We start from the raw sequence: 23,513 nt of genomic DNA on the forward strand, positions 1-23,513 counted from the left end.
TAAATGTATTTTTTTACATCAAAGGTAGCACCTGTGGAAGACAACAAATAATAATAATAATAATAATGAATGTATTTTTTTACATCAAAGGTAGCACCAGTGGAAGACAACAAATAATAATAATAATAATAATAAATGTATTTTATTTACATCAAAGGTAGCACCAGTGGAAGACAACAACAAATAATAATAATAATAATAATAAATGTTGTTTTTTTACATCAAAGGTAGCACCTGTGGAAGACAACAACAAATAATAATAATAATAGTAATAAATGTATTTTTTTTACATCAAAGGTAGCACCTGTGGAAGACAACAAATAATAATAATAATAATAATAAATGTATTTTTTTACATCAAAGGTAGCACCAGTGGAAGACAACAAATAATAATAATAATAATAATAAATGTATTTTTTTTACATCAAAGGTAGCACCAGTGGAAGACAACAAATAATAATAATAATAATAATAAATGTATTTTTTTTACATCAAAGGTAGCACCTGTGGAAGACAACAAATAATAATAATAATAATAATGAATGTATTTTTTTACATCAAAGGTAGCACCAGTGGAAGACAACAAATAATAATAATAATAATAATAAATGTATTTTTTTTACATCAAAGGTAGCACCAGTGGAAGACAACAACAAATAATAATAATAATAATAATAAATGTTGTTTTTTTACATCAAAGGTAGCACCTGTGGAAGACAACAACAAATAATAATAATAATAGTAATAAATGTATTTTTTTTACATCAAAGGTAGCACCATGGGGCGGTATAGCTCGGTTGGTAGAGCGGCCGTGCCAGCAACTTGAGGGTTGCAGGTTCGATCCCCGCTTCCGCCATCCTAGTCACTGCCGTTGTGTCCTTGGGCAAGACACTTTACCCACCTGCTCCCAGTGCCACCCACACTGGTTTGAATGTAACTTAGATATTGGGTTTCACTATGTAAAGCGCTTTGAGTCACTTGAGAAAAAACGCTATATAAATGTAATTCACTTCACTTCACCAGTGGAAGACAACAACAAATAATAATAATAATAATAAATGTTTTTTTTTTTACATCAAAGGTAGCACCTGTGGAAGACAACATGGCTCACAAATAATAATAATAATAATAATAATTGTATGTGTTATTTACATCAAAGGTAGCACCTGTGGAAGACAACAAATAATAATAACAATAATAATAATAATAATAAATGTATTTTTTTTACATCAAAGGCAGCACCTGTGGAAGACAACAAATAATAATAATAATATTAATAATAATAATAATTGTATGCACCTGTGGAAGACAACAAATAATAATAACAATAATAATAGTAATACATGTATGGGTTTTTTACATCAAAGGTAGCACCTGTGGAAGACAACATGGCCCACAAATAATAATAATAATAATTGTATGTTTTTTTTACATCAAAGGTAGCACCTGTGGAAGACAACAACAAATAATAACAATAATAATAATTGTATATGTTGTTGTTGTTTTTTTCAGATCAAGTTTTTGGCTGCAGTCTGAGCAACTTGTGTCAGCGGGAGAACACTTCTGTGCCCACCTTTGTCACCACCTGTATCAACCATGTGGAGAACACAGGTATGATATCACCTACATGAATACATTTGTCACCACCTGTATCAACCATGTGGAGAACACAGGTATGATATCACCTACATGAATACATTTGTCACCACCTGTATCAACCATGTGGAGAACACAGGTATGATATCACCTACATGAATACATTTGTCACCACCTGTATCCACCATGTGGAGAACACAGGTATGATATCACCTACATGAATACATTTGTCACCACCTGTATCCACCATGTGGAGAACACAGGTATGATATCACCTACATGAATACATTTGTCACCACCTGTATCCACCATGTGGAGAACACAGGTACGATATCACCTACATGAATACATTTGTCACCACCTGTATCCACCATGTGGAGAACACAGGTATGATACCACCTACATGAATACATTTGTCACCACCTGTATCAACCATGTCGAGAACACAGGTATCATATCACCTACATGAATACATTTGTCACCACCTGTATCCACCATGTGGAGAACACAGGTATGATACCACCTACATGAATACATTTGTCACCACCTGTATCAACCATGTCGAGAACACAGGTATCATATCACCTACATGAATACATTTGTCACCACCTGTATCCACCATGTGGAGAACACAGGTATGATATCACCTACATGAATACATTTGTCACCACCTGTATCCACCATGTGGAGAACGCAGGTATGATACCACCTACATGAATACCTTTGTCACCACCTGTATCAACCATGTGGAGAACACAGGTATGATATCACCTACATGAATACATTTGTCACCACCTGTATCAACCATGTGGAGAACACAGGTATGATATCACCTACATGAATACATTTGTCACCACCTGTATCCACCATGTGGAGAACACAGGTATGATATCACCTACATGAATACATTTGTCACCACCTGTATCCACCATGTGGAGAACACAGGTATGATATCACCTACATGAATACATTTGTCACCACCTGTATCCACCATGTGGAGAACACAGGTACGATATCACCTACATGAATACATTTGTCACCACCTGTATCCACCATGTGGAGAACACAGGTATGATATCACCTACATGAATACATTTGTCACCACCTGTATCCACCATGTGGAGAACACAGGTATGATATCACCTACATGAATACATTTGTCACCACCTGTATCAACCATGTGGAGAACGCAGGTATGATATCACCTACATGAGTACATTTGTCACCACCTGTATCCACCATGTGGAGAACACAGGTATGATATCACCTACATGAATACATTTGTCACCACCTGTATCCACCATGTGGAGAACGCAGGTATGATATCACCTACATGAATACATTTGTCACCACCTGTATCCACCATGTGGAGAACGCAGGTATGATATCACCTACATGAATACATTTGTCACCACCTGTATCAACCATGTGGAGAACACAGGTATGATATCACCTACATGAATACATTTGTCACCACCTGTATCCACCATGTGGAGAACACAGGTATGATATCACCTACATGAGTACATTTGTCACCACCTGTATCAACCATGTGGAGAACGCAGGTATGATATCACCTACATGAATACATTTGTCACCACCTGTATCCACCATGTGGAGAACACAGGTATGATATCACCTACATGAATACATTTGTCACCACCTGTATCCACCATGTGGAGAACACAGGTATGATATCACCCACATGAATACATTTGTCACCACCTGTATCCACCATGTGGAGAACACAGGTATGATATCACCCACATGAATACATTTGTCACCACCTGTATCCACCATGTGGAGAACACAGGTATCATATCACCCACATGAATACATTTGTCACCACCTGTATCAACCATGTGGAGAACACAGGTATCATATCACCTACATGAATACATTTGTCACCACCTGTATCAACCATGTGGAGAACACAGGTATGATATCACCTACATGAATACATTTGTCACCACCGGTATCAACCATGTGGAGAACACAGGTATGATATCACCCACATGAATACATTTGTCACCACCTGTATCAACCATGTGGAGAACACAGGTATCATATCACCCACATGAATACATTTGTCACCACCTGTATCAACCATGGGGAGAACACAGGTATGATATCACCTACATGAATACATTTGTCACCACCTGTATCTACCATGTGGAGAACACAGGTATGATATCACCTACATGAATACATTTGTCACCACCTGTATCAACCATGTGGAGAACACAGTTATGATATCACCTACATGAATACATTTGTCACCACCTGTATCAACCATGTGGAGAACACAGGTATGATATCACCTACATGAATACATTTGTCACCACCTGTATCCACCATGTGGAGAACACAGGTATGATATCACCTACATGAATACATTTGTCACCACCTGTATCCACCATGTGGAGAACACAGGTATGATATCACCTACATGAATACATTTGTCACCACCTGTATCCACCATGTGGAGAACACAGGTATGATATCACCTACATGAATACATTTGTCACCACCTGTATCCACCATGTGGAGAACACAGGTATGATATCACCTACATGAATACATTTGTCACCACCTGTATCCACCATGTGGAGAACACAGGTATGATATCACCTACATGAATACATTTGTCACCACCTGTATCCACGATGTGGAGAACACAGGTATGATATCACCTACATGAATACATTTGTCACCACCTGTATCCACCATGTGGAGAACGCATGTATGATATCACCTACATGAGTACATTTGTCACCACCTGTATCCACCATGTGGAGAACGCAGGTATGATATCACCTACATGAATACATTTGTCACCACCTGTATCCACCATGTGGAGAACACAGGTATGATATCATCTACATGAATACATTTGTCACCACCTGTATCAACCATGTGGAGAACACAGGTATGATATCACCTACATGAATACATTTGTCACCACCTGTATCCACCATGTGGAGAACACAGGTATGATATCACCTACATGAGTACATTTGTCACCACCTGTATCCACCATGTGGAGAACGCAGGTATGATATCACCTACATGAATACATTTGTCACCGCCTGTATCCACCATGTGGAGAACGCAGGTATGATATCACCTACATGAATACATTTGTCACCGCCTGTATCCACCATGTGGAGAACACAGGTATGATATCACCTACATGAGTACATTTGTCACCACCTGTATCCACCATGTGGAGAACACAGGTATGATATCACCTACATGAATACATTTGTCACCACCTGTATCCACCATGTGGAGAACAGAGGTATGATATCACCTACATGAGTACATTTGTCACCACCTGTATCCACCATGTGGAGAACACAGGTATGATATCACCTACATGAATACATTTGTCACCACCTGTATCAACCATGTGGAGAACGCAGGTATGATATCACCTACATGAGTACATTTGTCACCACCTGTATCCACCATGTGGAGAACACAGGTATGATATCACCTACATGAATACATTTGTCACCACCTGTATCCACCATGTGGAGAACACAGGTATGATATCACCTACATGAATACATTTGTCACCACCTGTATCCACCATGTGGAGAACGCAGGTATGACATCACCTACATGAATACATTTGTCACCACCTGTATCCACCATGTGGAGAACACAGGTATGATATCACCCACATGAATACATTTGTCACCACCTGTATCCACCATGTGGAGAACACAGGTATGATATCACCCACATGAATACATTTGTCACCACCTGTATCCACCATGTGGAGAACACAGGTATGATATCACCTACATGAGTACATTTGTCACCACCTGTATCAACCATGTGGAGAACGCAGGTATGATATCACCTACATGAATACATTTGTCACCACCTGTATCCACCATGTGGAGAACACAGGTATGATATCACCTACATGAATACATTTGTCACCACCTGTATCCACCATGTGGAGAACACAGGTATGATATCACCCACATGAATACATTTGTCACCACCTGTATCCACCATGTGGAGAACACAGGTATGATATCACCCACATGAATACATTTGTCACCACCTGTATCCACCATGTGGAGAACACAGGTATCATATCACCCACATGAATACATTTGTCACCACCTGTATCAACCATGTCGAGAACACAGGTATCATATCACCCACATGAATACATTTGTCACCACCTGTATCAACCATGTGGAGAACACAGGTATCATATCACCTACATGAATACATTTGTCACCACCTGTATCAACCATGTGGAGAACACAGGTATGATATCACCTACATGAATACATTTGTCACCACCGGTATCAACCATGTGGAGAACACAGGTATGATATCACCCACATGAATACATTTGTCACCACCTGTATCAACCATGTGGAGAACACAGGTATCATATCACCTACATGAATACATTTGTCACCACCTGTATCCACCATGTGGAGAACACAGGTATGATATCACCTACATGAATACATTTGTCACCACCTGTATCAACCATGGGGAGAACACAGGTATGATATCACCTACATGAATACATTTGTCACCACCTGTATCAACCATGTGGAGAACACAGGTATGATATCACCTACATGAATACATTTGTCACCACCTGTATCAACCATGTGGAGAACACAGGTATGATATCACCTACATGAATACATTTGTCACCACCTGTATCAACCATGTGGAGAACACAGGTATGATATCACCTACATGAATACATTTGTCACCACCTGTATCCACCATGTGGAGAACACAAGTATGATATCACCTACATGAATACATTTGTCACCACCTGTATCCACCATGTGGAGAACACAGGTATGATATCACCTACATGAATACATTCGTCACCACCTGTATCCACCATGTGGAGAACACAGGTATGATATCACCTACATGAATACATTCGTCACCACCTGTATCCACCATGTGGAGAACACAGGTATGATATCACCTACATGAATACATTTGTCACCACCTGTATCCACCATGTGGAGAACACAGGTATGATATCACCTACATGAATACATTCGTCACCACCTGTATCCACCATGTGGAGAACGCAGGTATGATATCACCTACATGAATACATTTGTCACCACCTGTATCCACCATGTGGAGAACGCAGGTATGATATCACCTACATGAATACATTTGTCACCACCTGTATCCACCATGTGGAGAACGCAGGTGTGATATCACCTGCATGAATACATTTGTCACCACCTGTATCCACCATGTGGAGAACGCAGGTATGATACCCCCTACATGAATACATTTGTCACCACCTGTATCCACCATGTGGAGAACACAGGTATGTTATCACCTACATGAATACATTTGTCACCACCTGTATCCACCATGTGGAGAACACAGGTATGATATCACCTACATGAATACATTTGTCACCACCTGTATCAACCATGTGGAGAACACAGGTATGATATCACCTACATGAATACTTTTGTCACCACCTGTATCAACCATGTGGAGAACACAGGTATGATATCACCCACATGAATACATTTGTCACCACCTGTATCAACCATGTGGAGAACACAGGTATCATATCACCTACATGAATACATTTGTCACCACCTGTATCCACCATGTGGAGAACACAGGTATGATATCACCTACATGAATACATTTGTCACCACCTGTATCCACCATGTGGAGAACACAGGTATGATATCACCTACATGAATACATTTGTCACCACCTGTATCCACCATGTGGAGAACACAGGTATGATATCACCTACATGAATACATTTGTCACCATGTGGAGAACACAGGTATGATATCACCTACATGAATACATTTGTCACCACCTGTATCCACCATGTGGAGAACACATGTATGATATCACCTACATGAATACATTTGTCACCACCTGTATCAACCATGTGGAGAACACAGGTATGATATCACCTACATGAATACATTTGTCACCACCTGTATCAACCATGTGGAGAACACAGGTATGATATCACCTACAATACATTTGTCACCACCTGTATCAACCATGTGGAGAACACAGGTATGATATCACCTACAATACATTTGTCACCACCTGTATCAACCATGTGGAGAACACAGGTATGATATCACCTACATGAATACATTTGTCACCACCTGTATCCACCATGTGGAGAACACAGGTATGATATCACCTACATGAATACATTTGTCACCACCTGTATCCACCATGTGGAGAACACAGGTATGATATCACCTACATGAATGCATTTGTCACTACCTGTATCCACCATGTGGAGAACACAGGTATGATATCACCTACATGAATACATTTGTCACCACCTGTATCCACCATGTGGAGAACACAGGTATGATATCACCCACATGAGTACATTTGTCACCACCTGTATCAACCATGTGGAGAACACAGGTATGATATCACCCACATGAATACATTTGTCACCACCTGTATCAACCATGTGGAGAACACAGGTATGATATCACCCACATGAATACATTTGTCACCACCTGTATCCACCATGTGGAGAACGCAGGTATGATATCACCTACATGAATACATTTGTCACCACCTGTATCAACCATGGGGAGAACACAGGTATGATATCACCTACATGAATACATTTGTCACCACCTGTATCAACCATGTGGAGAACACAGGTATGATATCACCCACATGAATACATTTGTCACCACCTGTATCCACCATGTGGAGAACACAGGTATGATATCACCTACATGAATACATTTGTCACCACCTGTATCCACCATGTGGAGAACACAGGTATGATATCACCCACATGAGTACATTTGTCACCACCTGTATCAACCATGTGGAGAACACAGGTATGATATCACCCACATGAATACATTTGTCACCACCTGTATCAACCATGTGGAGAACACAGGTATGATATCACCCACATGAATACATTTGTCACCACCTGTATCCACCATGTGGAGAACACAGGTATGATATCACCTACATGAGTACATGTGTCACCACCTGTATCAACCATGTGGAGAACACAGGTATGATATCACTTAGATGAATACATTTGTCACCACCTGTATCCACCATGTGGAGAACACAGGTATGATATCACCTACATGAATACATTTGTCACCACCTGTATCCACCATGTGGAGAACACAGGTATGATATCACCTACATGAATGCATTTGTCACTACCTGTATCCACCATGTGGAGAACACAGGTATGATATCACCTACATGAATACATTTGTCACCACCTGTATCCACCATGTGGAGAACACAGGTATGATATCACCCACATGAGTACATTTGTCACCACCTGTATCAACCATGTGGAGAACACAGGTATGATATCACCCACATGAATACATTTGTCACCACCTGTATCAACCATGTGGAGAACACAGGTATGATATCACCCACATGAATACATTTGTCACCACCTGTATCCACCATGTGGAGAACACAGGTATGATATCACCTACATGAGTACATGTGTCACCACCTGTATCAACCATGTGGAGAACACAGGTATGATATCACTTAGATGAATACATTTGTCACCACCTGTATCCACCATGTGGAGAACACAGGTATGATATCACCTACATGAATACATTTGTCACCACCTGTATCCACCATGTGGAGAACGCAGGTATGATATCACCTACATGAGTACATGTGTCATCACCTGTATCCACCATGTGGAGAACACAGGTATGATATCACCTACATGAATACATTTGTCACCACCTGTATCCACCATGTGGAGAACACAGGTATGATATCACCTACATGAGTACATGTGTCATCACCTGTATCCACCATGTGGAGAACACAGGTATGATATCACCTACATGAATACATTTGTCACCACCTGTATCCACCATGTGGAGAACACAGGTATGATATCACCTACATGAATACATTTGTCACCATGTGGAGAACACAGGTATGATATCACCTACATGAATACATTTGTCACCACCTGTATCCACCATGTGGAGAACACATGTATGATATCACCTACATGAATACATTTGTCACCACCTGTATCAACCATGTGGAGAACACAGGTATGATATCACCTACATGAATACATTTGTCACCACCTGTATCAACCATGTGGAGAACACAGGTATGATATCACCTACAATACATTTGTCACCACCTGTATCAACCATGTGGAGAACACAGGTATGATATCACCTACAATACATTTGTCACCACCTGTATCAACCATGTGGAGAACACAGGTATGATATCACCTACATGAATACATTTGTCACCACCTGTATCCACCATGTGGAGAACACAGGTATGATATCACCTACATGAATACATTTGTCACCACCTGTATCCACCATGTGGGGAACACAGGTATGATATCACCTACATGAATGCATTTGTCACTACCTGTATCCACCATGTGGAGAACACAGGTATGATATCACCTACATGAATACATTTGTCACCACCTGTATCCACCATGTGGAGAACACAGGTATGATATCACCCACATGAGTACATTTGTCACCACCTGTATCAACCATGTGGAGAACACAGGTATGATATCACCCACATGAATACATTTGTCACCACCTGTATCAACCATGTGGAGAACACAGGTATGATATCACCCACATGAATACATTTGTCACCACCTGTATCCACCATGTGGAGAACGCAGGTATGATATCACCTACATGAATACATTTGTCACCACCTGTATCAACCATGGGGAGAACACAGGTATGATATCACCTACATGAATACATTTGTCACCACCTGTATCAACCATGTGGAGAACACAGGTATGATATCACCCACATGAATACATTTGTCACCACCTGTATCCACCATGTGGAGAACACAGGTATGATATCACCTACATGATTACATTTGTCACCACCTGTATCAACCATGTGGAGAACACAGGTATGATATCACCCACATGAATACATTTGTCACCACCTGTATCCACCATGTGGAGAACACATGTATGATATCACCTACATGAATACATTTGTCACCACCTGTATCAACCATGTGGAGAACACAGGTATGATATCACCTACAATACATTTGTCACCACCTGTATCAACCATGTGGAGAACACAGGTATGATATCACCTACAATACATTTGTCACCACCTGTATCAACCATGTGGAGAACACAGGTATGATATCACCTACATGAATACATTTGTCACCACCTGTATCCACCATGTGGAGAACACAGGTATGATATCACCTACATGAATACATTTGTCACCACCTGTATCCACCATGTGGAGAACACAGGTATGATATCACCTACATGAATGCATTTGTCACTACCTGTATCCACCATGTGGAGAACACAGGTATGATATCACCTACATGAATACATTTGTCACCACCTGTATCCACCATGTGGAGAACACAGGTATGATATCACCCACATGAGTACATTTGTCACCACCTGTATCAACCATGTGGAGAACACAGGTATGATATCACCCACATGAATACATTTGTCACCACCTGTATCAACCATGTGGAGAACACAGGTATGATATCACCCACATGAATACATTTGTCACCACCTGTATCCACCATGTGGAGAACACAGGTATGATATCACCTACATGAGTACATGTGTCACCACCTGTATCAACCATGTGGAGAACACAGGTATGATATCACTTAGATGAATACATTTGTCACCACCTGTATCCACCATGTGGAGAACACAGGTATGATATCACCTACATGAATACATTTGTCACCACCTGTATCCACCATGTGGAGAACACAGGTATGATATCACCTACATGAGTACATGTGTCATCACCTGTATCCACCATGTGGAGAACACAGGTATGATATCACCTACATGAATACATTTGTCACCACCTGTATCCACCATGTGGAGAACACAGGTATGATATCACCTACATGAATACATTTGTCACCACCTGTATCCACCATGTGGAGAACACAGGTATGATATCACCTACATGAATGCATTTGTCACTACCTGTATCCACCATGTGGAGAACACAGGTATGATATCACCTACATGAATACATTTGTCACCACCTGTATCCACCATGTGGAGAACACAGGTATGATATCACCCACATGAGTACATTTGTCACCACCTGTATCAACCATGTGGAGAACACAGGTATGATATCACCCACATGAATACATTTGTCACCACCTGTATCAACCATGTGGAGAACACAGGTATGATATCACCCACATGAATACATTTGTCACCACCTGTATCCACCATGTGGAGAACACAGGTATGATATCACCTACATGAGTACATGTGTCACCACCTGTATCAACCATGTGGAGAACACAGGTATGATATCACTTAGATGAATACATTTGTCACCACCTGTATCCACCATGTGGAGAACACAGGTATGATATCACCTACATGAATACATTTGTCACCACCTGTATCCACCATGTGGAGAACACAGGTATGATATCACCTACATGAATGCATTTGTCACTACCTGTATCCACCATGTGGAGAACACAGGTATGATATCACCTACATGAATACATTTGTCACCACCTGTATCCACCATGTGGAGAACACAGGTATGATATCACCCACATGAGTACATTTGTCACCACCTGTATCAACCATGTGGAGAACACAGGTATGATATCACCCACATGAATACATTTGTCACCACCTGTATCAACCATGTGGAGAACACAGGTATGATATCACCCACATGAATACATTTGTCACCACCTGTATCCACCATGTGGAGAACACAGGTATGATATCACCTACATGAGTACATGTGTCACCACCTGTATCAACCATGTGGAGAACACAGGTATGATATCACTTAGATGAATACATTTGTCACCACCTGTATCCACCATGTGGAGAACACAGGTATGATATCACCTACATGAATACATTTGTCACCACCTGTATCCACCATGTGGAGAACACAGGTATGATATCACCTACATGAGTACATGTGTCACCACCTGTATCCACCATGTGGAGAACACAGGTATGATATCACCTACATGAGTACATTTGTCACCACCTGTATCAACCATGTGGAGAACGCAGGTATGATATCACCTACATGAATACATTTGTCACCACCTGTATCCACCATGTGGAGAACACAGGTATGATATCACCTACATGAATGCATTTGTCACTACCTGTATCCACCATGTGGAGAACACAGGTATGATATCACCTACATGAATACATTTGTCACCACCTGTATCCACCATGTGGAGAACACAGGTATGATATCACCCACATGAGTACATTTGTCACCACCTGTATCAACCATGTGGAGAACACAGGTATGATATCACCCACATGAATACATTTGTCACCACCTGTATCAACCATGTGGAGAACACAGGTATGATATCACCCACATGAATACATTTGTCACCACCTGTATCCACCATGTGGAGAACGCAGGTATGATATCACCTACATGAATACATTTGTCACCACCTGTATCAACCATGGGGAGAACACAGGTATGATATCACCTACATGAATACATTTGTCACCACCTGTATCAACCATGTGGAGAACACAGGTATGATATCACCCACATGAATACATTTGTCACCACCTGTATCCACCATGTGGAGAACACAGGTATGATATCACCTACATGATTACATTTGTCACCACCTGTATCAACCATGTGGAGAACACAGGTATGATATCACCCACATGAATACATTTGTCACCACCTGTATCCACCATGTGGAGAACACATGTATGATATCACCTACATGAATACATTTGTCACCACCTGTATCAACCATGTGGAGAACACAGGTATGATATCACCTACAATACATTTGTCACCACCTGTATCAACCATGTGGAGAACACAGGTATGATATCACCTACAATACATTTGTCACCACCTGTATCAACCATGTGGAGAACACAGGTATGATATCACCTACATGAATACATTTGTCACCACCTGTATCCACCATGTGGAGAACACAGGTATGATATCACCTACATGAATACATTTGTCACCACCTGTATCCACCATGTGGAGAACACAGGTATGATATCACCTACATGAATGCATTTGTCACTACCTGTATCCACCATGTGGAGAACACAGGTATGATATCACCCACATGAATACATTTGTCACCACCTGTATCCACCATGTGGAGAACACAGGTATGATATCACCCACATGAGTACATTTGTCACCACCTGTATCAACCATGTGGAGAACACAGGTATGATATCACCCACATGAATACATTTGTCACCACCTGTATCAACCATGTGGAGAACACAGGTATGATATCACCCACATGAATACATTTGTCACCACCTGTATCCACCATGTGGAGAACACAGGTATGATATCACCTACATGAGTACATGTGTCACCACCTGTATCAACCATGTGGAGAACACAGGTATGATATCACTTAGATGAATACATTTGTCACCACCTGTATCCACCATGTGGAGAACACAGGTATGATATCACCTACATGAATACATTTGTCACCACCTGTATCCACCATGTGGAGAACACAGGTATGATATCACCTACATGAGTACATGTGTCATCACCTGTATCCACCATGTGGAGAACACAGGTATGATATCACCTACATGAATACATTTGTCACCACCTGTATCCACCATGTGGAGAACACAGGTATGATATCACCTACATGAATACATTTGTCACCACCTGTATCCACCATGTGGAGAACACAGGTATGATATCACCTACATGAATGCATTTGTCACTACCTGTATCCACCATGTGGAGAACACAGGTATGATATCACCTACATGAATACATTTGTCACCACCTGTATCCACCATGTGGAGAACACAGGTATGATATCACCCACATGAGTACATTTGTCACCACCTGTATCAACCATGTGGAGAACACAGGTATGATATCACCCACATGAATACATTTGTCACCACCTGTATCAACCATGTGGAGAACACAGGTATGATATCACCCACATGAATACATTTGTCACCACCTGTATCCACCATGTGGAGAACACAGGTATGATATCACCTACATGAGTACATGTGTCACCACCTGTATCAACCATGTGGAGAACACAGGTATGATATCACTTAGATGAATACATTTGTCACCACCTGTATCCACCATGTGGAGAACACAGGTATGATATCACCTACATGAATACATTTGTCACCACCTGTATCCACCATGTGGAGAACACAGGTATGATATCACCTACATGAATGCATTTGTCACTACCTGTATCCACCATGTGGAGAACACAGGTATGATATCACCTACATGAATACATTTGTCACCACCTGTATCCACCATGTGGAGAACACAGGTATGATATCACCCACATGAGTACATTTGTCACCACCTGTATCAACCATGTGGAGAACACAGGTATGATATCACCCACATGAATACATTTGTCACCACCTGTATCAACCATGTGGAGAACACAGGTATGATATCACCCACATGAATACATTTGTCACCACCTGTATCCACCATGTGGAGAACACAGGTATGATATCACCTACATGAGTACATGTGTCACCACCTGTATCAACCATGTGGAGAACACAGGTATGATATCACTTAGATGAATACATTTGTCACCACCTGTATCCACCATGTGGAGAACACAGGTATGATATCACCTACATGAATACATTTGTCACCACCTGTATCCACCATGTGGAGAACACAGGTATGATATCACCTACATGAGTACATGTGTCACCACCTGTATCCACCATGTGGAGAACACAGGTATGATATCACCTACATGAGTACATTTGTCACCACCTGTATCAACCATGTGGAGAACGCAGGTATGATATCACCTACATGAATACATTTGTCACCACCTGTATCCACCATGTGGAGAACACAGGTATGATATCACCTACATGAATGCATTTGTCACTACCTGTATCCACCATGTGGAGAACACAGGTATGATATCACCTACATGAATACATTTGTCACCACCTGTATCCACCATGTGGAGAACACAGGTATGATATCACCCACATGAGTACATTTGTCACCACCTGTATCAACCATGTGGAGAACACAGGTATGATATCACCCACATGAATACATTTGTCACCACCTGTATCAACCATGTGGAGAACACAGGTATGATATCACCCACATGAATACATTTGTCACCACCTGTATCCACCATGTGGAGAACGCAGGTATGATATCACCTACATGAATACATTTGTCACCACCTGTATCAACCATGGGGAGAACACAGGTATGATATCACCTACATGAATACATTTGTCACCACCTGTATCAACCATGTGGAGAACACAGGTATGATATCACCCACATGAATACATTTGTCACCACCTGTATCCACCATGTGGAGAACACAGGTATGATATCACCTACATGATTACATTTGTCACCACCTGTATCAACCATGTGGAGAACACAGGTATGATATCACCTACAATACATTTGTCACCACCTGTATCAACCATGTGGAGAACACAGGTATGATATCACCTACAATACATTTGTCACCACCTGTATCAACCATGTGGAGAACACAGGTATGATATCACTTACATGAATACATTTGTCACCACCTGTATCCACCATGTGGAGAACACAGGTATGATATCACCTACATGAATACATTTGTCACCACCTGTATCCACCATGTGGAGAACACAGGTATGATATCACCTACATGAATGCATTTGTCACTACCTGTATCCACCATGTGGAGAACACAGGTATGATATCACCTACATGAATACATTTGTCACCACCTGTATCCACCATTTGGAGAACACAGGTATGATATCACCCACATGAGTACATTTGTCACCACCTGTATCAACCATGTGGAGAACACAGGTATGATATCACCCACATGAATACATTTGTCACCACCTGTATCAACCATGTGGAGAACACAGGTATGATATCACCCACATGAATACATTTGTCACCACCTGTATCCACCATGTGGAGAACACAGGTATGATATCACCTACATGAGTACATGTGTCACCACCTGTATCAACCATGTGGAGAACACAGGTATGATATCACTTAGATGAATACATTTGTCACCACCTGTATCCACCATGTGGAGAACACAGGTATGATATCACCTACATGAATACATTTGTCACCACCTGTATCCACCATGTGGAGAACACAGGTATGATATCACCTACATGAGTACATGTGTCATCACCTGTATCCACCATGTGGAGAACACAGGTATGATATCACCTACATGAATACATTTGTCACCACCTGTATCCACCATGTGGAGAACACAGGTATGATATCACCTACATGAATACATTTGTCACCACCTGTATCCACCATGTGGAGAACACAGGTATGATATCACCTACATGAATGCATTTGTCACTACCTGTATCCACCATGTGGAGAACACAGGTATGATATCACCTACATGAATACATTTGTCACCACCTGTATCCACCATGTGGAGAACACAGGTATGATATCACCCACATGAGTACATTTGTCACCACCTGTATCAACCATGTGGAGAACACAGGTATGATATCACCCACATGAATACATTTGTCACCACCTGTATCAACCATGTGGAGAACACAGGTATGATATCACCCACATGAATACATTTGTCACCACCTGTATCCACCATGTGGAGAACACAGGTATGATATCACCTACATGAGTACATGTGTCACCACCTGTATCAACCATGTGGAGAACACAGGTATGATATCACTTAGATGAATACATTTGTCACCACCTGTATCCACCATGTGGAGAACACAGGTATGATATCACCTACATGAATACATTTGTCACCACCTGTATCCACCATGTGGAGAACACAGGTATGATATCACCTACATGAATGCATTTGTCACTACCTGTATCCACCATGTGGAGAACACAGGTATGATATCACCTACATGAATACATTTGTCACCACCTGTATCCACCATGTGGAGAACACAGGTATGATATCACCCACATGAGTACATTTGTCACCACCTGTATCAACCATGTGGAGAACACAGGTATGATATCACCCACATGAATACATTTGTCACCACCTGTATCAACCATGTGGAGAACACAGGTATGATATCACCCACATGAATACATTTGTCACCACCTGTATCCACCATGTGGAGAACACAGGTATGATATCACCTACATGAGTACATGTGTCACCACCTGTATCAACCATGTGGAGAACACAGGTATGATATCACTTAGATAAATACATTTGTCACCACCTGTATCCACCATGTGGAGAACACAGGTATGATATCACCTACATGAATACATTTGTCACCACCTGTATCCACCATGTGGAGAACACAGGTATGATATCACCTACATGAGTACATGTGTCATCACCTGTATCCACCATGTGGAGAACACAGGTATGATATCACCTGGCCATCTACATATATATATATATATATATATATATATATATATATATATATATATATATATATATATATATATATATATATATATATATATATATATATATATATATATGTATATATATATATATATATATATATATATATATATATATATATATATATATATATATATATATATAATTTATATATATATATATTTTATATATATATTTATATATATATATATTTTTATATATATATATATATATATATATATATATATATATATATATATATATATATATATATATATATATATATATATATATATATATTTATTTTTTATTTTTTATTTTTATTTATTTTTTAACCTTTAGGGCTCCCCTCAAGTTTGGAAAAATAAGTTGTATTATTTATTTTATTTTTTTTAACACTTAAATATTTAGATCAACTTCAGATCTATCCCTCGATTATACACATTTTATTACATTATTGTTTTGTTTTATGCCCTTAATTTTGAAGAAAACTTTTGGCAAAAATACTTCGTAAATATATATAATATAATAAATAATAGAGAATTATAATAAATTATATTATTTAGCTGAGATAGGCTCCAGCACCCCCCGCGACCCCAAAAGGGACAAGTGGTAGAAAATGGATGGATATTAATATTATATGTCATTATACATAATATTATGTATTATTTATTATATGTATGTTATATATGTATTATATTATGTTTTAATGTTATATTTATTTGTACATATATATTTATATATATATATATATATATATATATATATATATATATATATATATATATATATATATATATATATATATATATATGTATATACATATATATATCTTTCGATATATTTATATTTTTATATTATATTTTAATATATAATTATATGTTAAATATATGTTAACAATATAATATAAACACTATATAAATATGCAACATTTCCACCCAAAAAAGTGTAATATTTGATGTGAAGTAATTGGAGTCTAAATATGTCAATAATTCATAACAACATTGATTTTGAATTATTATTATTGTTTTTAGCAATGACAGTTTAAAAAAAATCCCACTAAATTGTCAGGGATCCAAAAGAGTCCCACTCATAAAAGGAATAAAAATAAGTCATACATTATTATGATGATGATTATGATTATTATGATGATTGTTATGATTATGATGATGATGATGATGACGACATGATTGTTGTGCAGGTCTCAGTGTTGATGGCCTGTACAGAGTCAGCGGGAACTTGGCCGTCATTCAGAAGCTGCGCTTTGCTGTCAACCATGGTATGTAAATACTTCTTGTTTGCTTTGTTTATATACATTTACTTTACATTTTTCAAGTAAATTCAGTTTTGGTTTTAAATACATTTAGTTTTGTTTTGAAATAATTGTTTTATTTTTTATTTTTATTTTTGTAAAAAAAAAATTTTAAGTAATTTTTTTTTATTTTTAATAAATGTATTATTATTTTTAAAGAAAAGGTTGTTTGTTTTTAAATACATTTAGTTTCGTTTTTTAAATAAATGTAGTTTGGAAAAAAAATACATTTAGTTTTTTGAATAAACGTAGTTTTGTTATTTTGAATACATTTTGTTCTGTTTTTAAATACATTTAGTTTTTAAAAAAAATATATAAATTCAGTTTTGTTTTTGAATAGATTTAGTTTTGTTTCTTCAATAAATGTAGTTTTGTTTTATTAAATATATTTAGTCGTTTTTTTAATAAATATATAATTTGTTTTTTAAATAAATGTAGTTTTATTTTATTAAATATATTTAGTTTTGTTTTTATATCAATTCAGTTTTGTTTTATTCAATATATCTTTTGTTTTTCATATCAATTCAGTTTTGTTTTATTAAATATATTTTTAGTTTTGTTTTTCCTATCAATTTAGTTTGATTATATTAAATATATTTAGTTTTGTTTTTTAAATGAATGTCGTTGAATTTTTAAAATACACTTTAGGGGGTTTTGGAAATTAATGTAGTTTGTTTTTAAAATACATTAAGCTTATTTTTTTTAAATACATTTAGTTTAGTTTTTTAATAAATATGCTTTTGTTAATACATTCAGTTTTGTTTTTAAATATAGATTTTTGTAGAGACATTTTTGTTGATAAATTTTGTTTTTTTTGTTGAATTTAGTTTTGTTTTGTAAATACATTTAGTTGTTTTTTTAAATAAATCTAGATTTTTTTCTTAAGCAGATTAGTTTTATTCAAATAAATTCAGTTTTGTAAATAAATTGTTTTGCAAATTAATTTGTAAACAAATGCGTTTGTTGTTGTTTTTAAATAAAAAATTTTAATAAATGTTTTTGTAAATAAATATAGACTTGTTTTTATTAATAGATTTAGTTTTTTAAATAAATGTAGTGTCATTTTGAATACATTTAGTTTAGTTTTTTAATAAATGTAATCTTGTTTTTAAATACATTCAGTTTTGTTTTTGAATATAGATTTTTGTAGATACAGTTTGTTGATAAATTGAGGTTTTTTTAATAAATCTAGATTTTTTTTCTTAAATAGATTTGTTTTTTTCAACTAAATTCAGTTTTGCAAATAAATTGGTTTGCAAATTAATGTACTTTTGTTTTTTAAATGCATTTTTTAAATAAATGTTTTTGTAAATAAATTTAGTTTAAAAACATTTTTTTTGTTATTTTAAATACATTTAGTTTCGTTTTTTTTAATAAATCTACTTTTGTTTTTAAATACATTGTTTTGTTTTTAAATATAGATTTTTATAGATACATTTTGTTGATAAATTTAGTTTTTTTTTAATAAATCTAGATTTTTTTTTCTTAAATAGATTTGTTTTTTTCAAATAAATTCAGTTTTGCCAAGAAATTGTTTTGAAAATTAATGTACTTTTGTTTTTTTAATGCATTTTTTAAATAAATGTTTTTGTAAATAAATTTAGTTTAAAAAAAAAAATGCTTTTGTTATTTTAAATACATTTAGTTTAGTTTTTTTAATACATCTACTTTTGTTTTTAAATACATTGTTTTGTTTTTAAATATAGATTTTTGTAGATACATTTTGTTGATAAATTTAGTTTTTTTTAATGAATCTAGATTTTTTTTCTTAAATAGATTTGTTTTTTTCAAATAAATTCAGTTTTTCCAAGAAATTGTTTTGCAAATTAATGTACTTTTGTTTTTTTAATGCATTTTTTAAATAAATGTTTTTGTAAATAAATTTAGTTTTTAAACAATTTTTTTTGTTATTTTAAATACATTTAGTTTAGTTTTTTTAATACATCTACTTTTGTTTTTAAATACATTGTTTTGTTTTTAAATATAGATTTTTGTAGATATATTTTGTTTATTTTATTTTTTTTTTAATAAATCTAGATTTTTTTTCTTAAATTGATTAGTTTTTTCAAATAAATTCAGATTTGCAAATAAATTGTTTTGCAAATTAATGTACTTTTGTTTTTTAAATGCATTTTTTTGTTTTATAAATTATTTTTTTTATAAATATTTTTTGTAAATAAATATAGACTTGTTTTTTTTAATAGATTTCGTTTTTTAAATGAATGTACTTTTGTTATTTTGAATGGATTTAGTTTAGTTTTTTTTGCTTTTGTTTTTAAAATAAATGCAGTTTTTTTGTAGGCAAGGCAAGGCAAGGCAAGGCAACTTTATTTGTATAGCGCTTTTCATACACAAGGCAGACTCAAAGTGCTTCACAGACAACAAAGTGAAATGAAAGAAAATAAAAGCAAAATTAAAATGCAGACAATAAAAATAAAAACAGTGCAGACGTTAAAAGTTAAAAGATTAAAAGATTTAGCTGAAAGCTAAGGTGAACATAAAAGTCTTCAGTCTAGTTTTAAAAGTAGTGAGAGTTGGGGAGAGTCTGACATCTTCAGGAAGTTTATTCCAGCTATGTGTTGCATAGTGACTGAATGATGATCTCCCTTGATTTGAGTTTACTCTTGGAACCGCTAACAGATTGGTCTCAGAAGATCTTAGTGATCTAGAGGGCTTATATAGTGGGAGCATATCAGTGATATACTTGGGCCCTAGACCATGTAGTGATTTATATGTGAGCAGGAGGATTTTGAAATCTATTCTCTGATGTACAGGGAGCCAATGTAAGGATTTAAGAATTGGTGTAATGTGCTCACATTTTTTGGTCTTTGTTAGAAGTCTAGCAGCAGCGTTCTGAACAAGCTGTAGCTGCCTGACAGTTTTTTTGGGAAGACCTGCAAGGAGACCATTACAATAGTCTAGCCTACTGGTAATAAAGGCATGTACAAGTTTTTCTAAGTCTTGAGCTGACATGAGCCCTCTAAGTCTTTTTACATTTTTGAGGTGATAGTAGGCCCATTTTGTTACTGATTTGATGTGACTGTCCAAATGTAAATCAGAATCTAAAATAACCCCAAGATTTCTGGCTTTATTTGAGGTTTTCAGGGACAGTGATTGAAGGTGTTGGATGACTTTAAACCTTTCTTTTTTAGCACCAAAAACAATTATCTCAGTTTTATCTTCATTTAGTTGTAGGAAATGTTGGCACATCCAGTGTTTGACTTGCTCAATGCACTGGCACAGAAGATCTATGGGGCGATAGTCATTTGGTGATAGCGCTACATAGATTTGGGTGTCATCGGCATAGCAATGATGGTCAATGTTATTATTTTGCATGATTTGTCCTAGTGGGAGCATATAGATGTTAAATAAAGTCGGCCCCAAGATTGAACCTTGGGGGACTCCACACGTTACGTTGGTTGGTTCTGATACAAAGTCACCAATGGAAACAAAATAGTTCCTATCTTGTAGATATGACTTGAACCAGCTTAAAACTGTGCCTGAGATCCCCACCCAGTTTTCCAACCTGTCCAAAAGTATTGAGTGGTCGACAGTGTCAAATGCAGCACTGAGGTCCAAAAGCATTAATACTGAAGTTTTGCCAGAGTCTGTGTTTAGACGGATGTCATTTATAACTTTAAGAAGGGCCGTCTCTGTGCTATGAAGAGGTCGAAATCCTGACTGGAAGTTGTTGTGGCAGCCAGTAGAAGCCAAGAAGTGATTTAGTTGTTGGAGGACAACTTTCTCAATTATTTTACTTATGAATGGTAGATTTGAAATTGGTCTGTAGTTGTTGATAACAGAGGCATCTAGGCTCTGCTTTTTTAGAAGAGGTTTAATGACTGCAGTTTTGAAAGCCTTCGGGAAATTGCCCGATTTAATAGAATTATTAACTATTTGCAAGATGTCTGTTGATAGGCAGTCAAAAACATTCTTAAAGAAGTTGGTAGGTAAAACATCAAGGCAGCAGGTGGATGACTTTAGAGCTGTCACCGTTTCCACTAGAGTTTTAGAGTCTATGGCATTAAAGCTTGCCATCATTGCTGTGTTACTTTTGCCTAAATGG

General features: G+C 37.1%; 1 protein-coding gene across 8 annotated transcripts in view; it reads left to right on the forward strand.

The window, feature by feature from the left end:
* The window catches only part of LOC133630278 (rho GTPase-activating protein 12-like), a 114,370-nt gene that overhangs the window by 84,263 nt on the left and 6,594 nt on the right, over positions 1–23,513 (forward strand). For all 8 annotated transcript variants that reach the window (XM_062021771.1, XM_062021772.1, XM_062021774.1 and 5 more), the window contains 2 exons: positions 1,513–1,611; positions 19,337–19,414. In XM_062021771.1, the coding sequence (XP_061877755.1) occupies positions 1,513–1,611; positions 19,337–19,414 (177 nt within the window). The remainder of the gene's footprint in view (positions 1–1,512; positions 1,612–19,336; positions 19,415–23,513) is intronic.

The sequence above is a fragment of the Entelurus aequoreus genome, linkage group LG15 (assembly GCF_033978785.1).
Source record: "Entelurus aequoreus isolate RoL-2023_Sb linkage group LG15, RoL_Eaeq_v1.1, whole genome shotgun sequence".
In the NCBI taxonomy this organism is placed as follows: Eukaryota; Metazoa; Chordata; class Actinopteri; order Syngnathiformes; family Syngnathidae; genus Entelurus; species Entelurus aequoreus.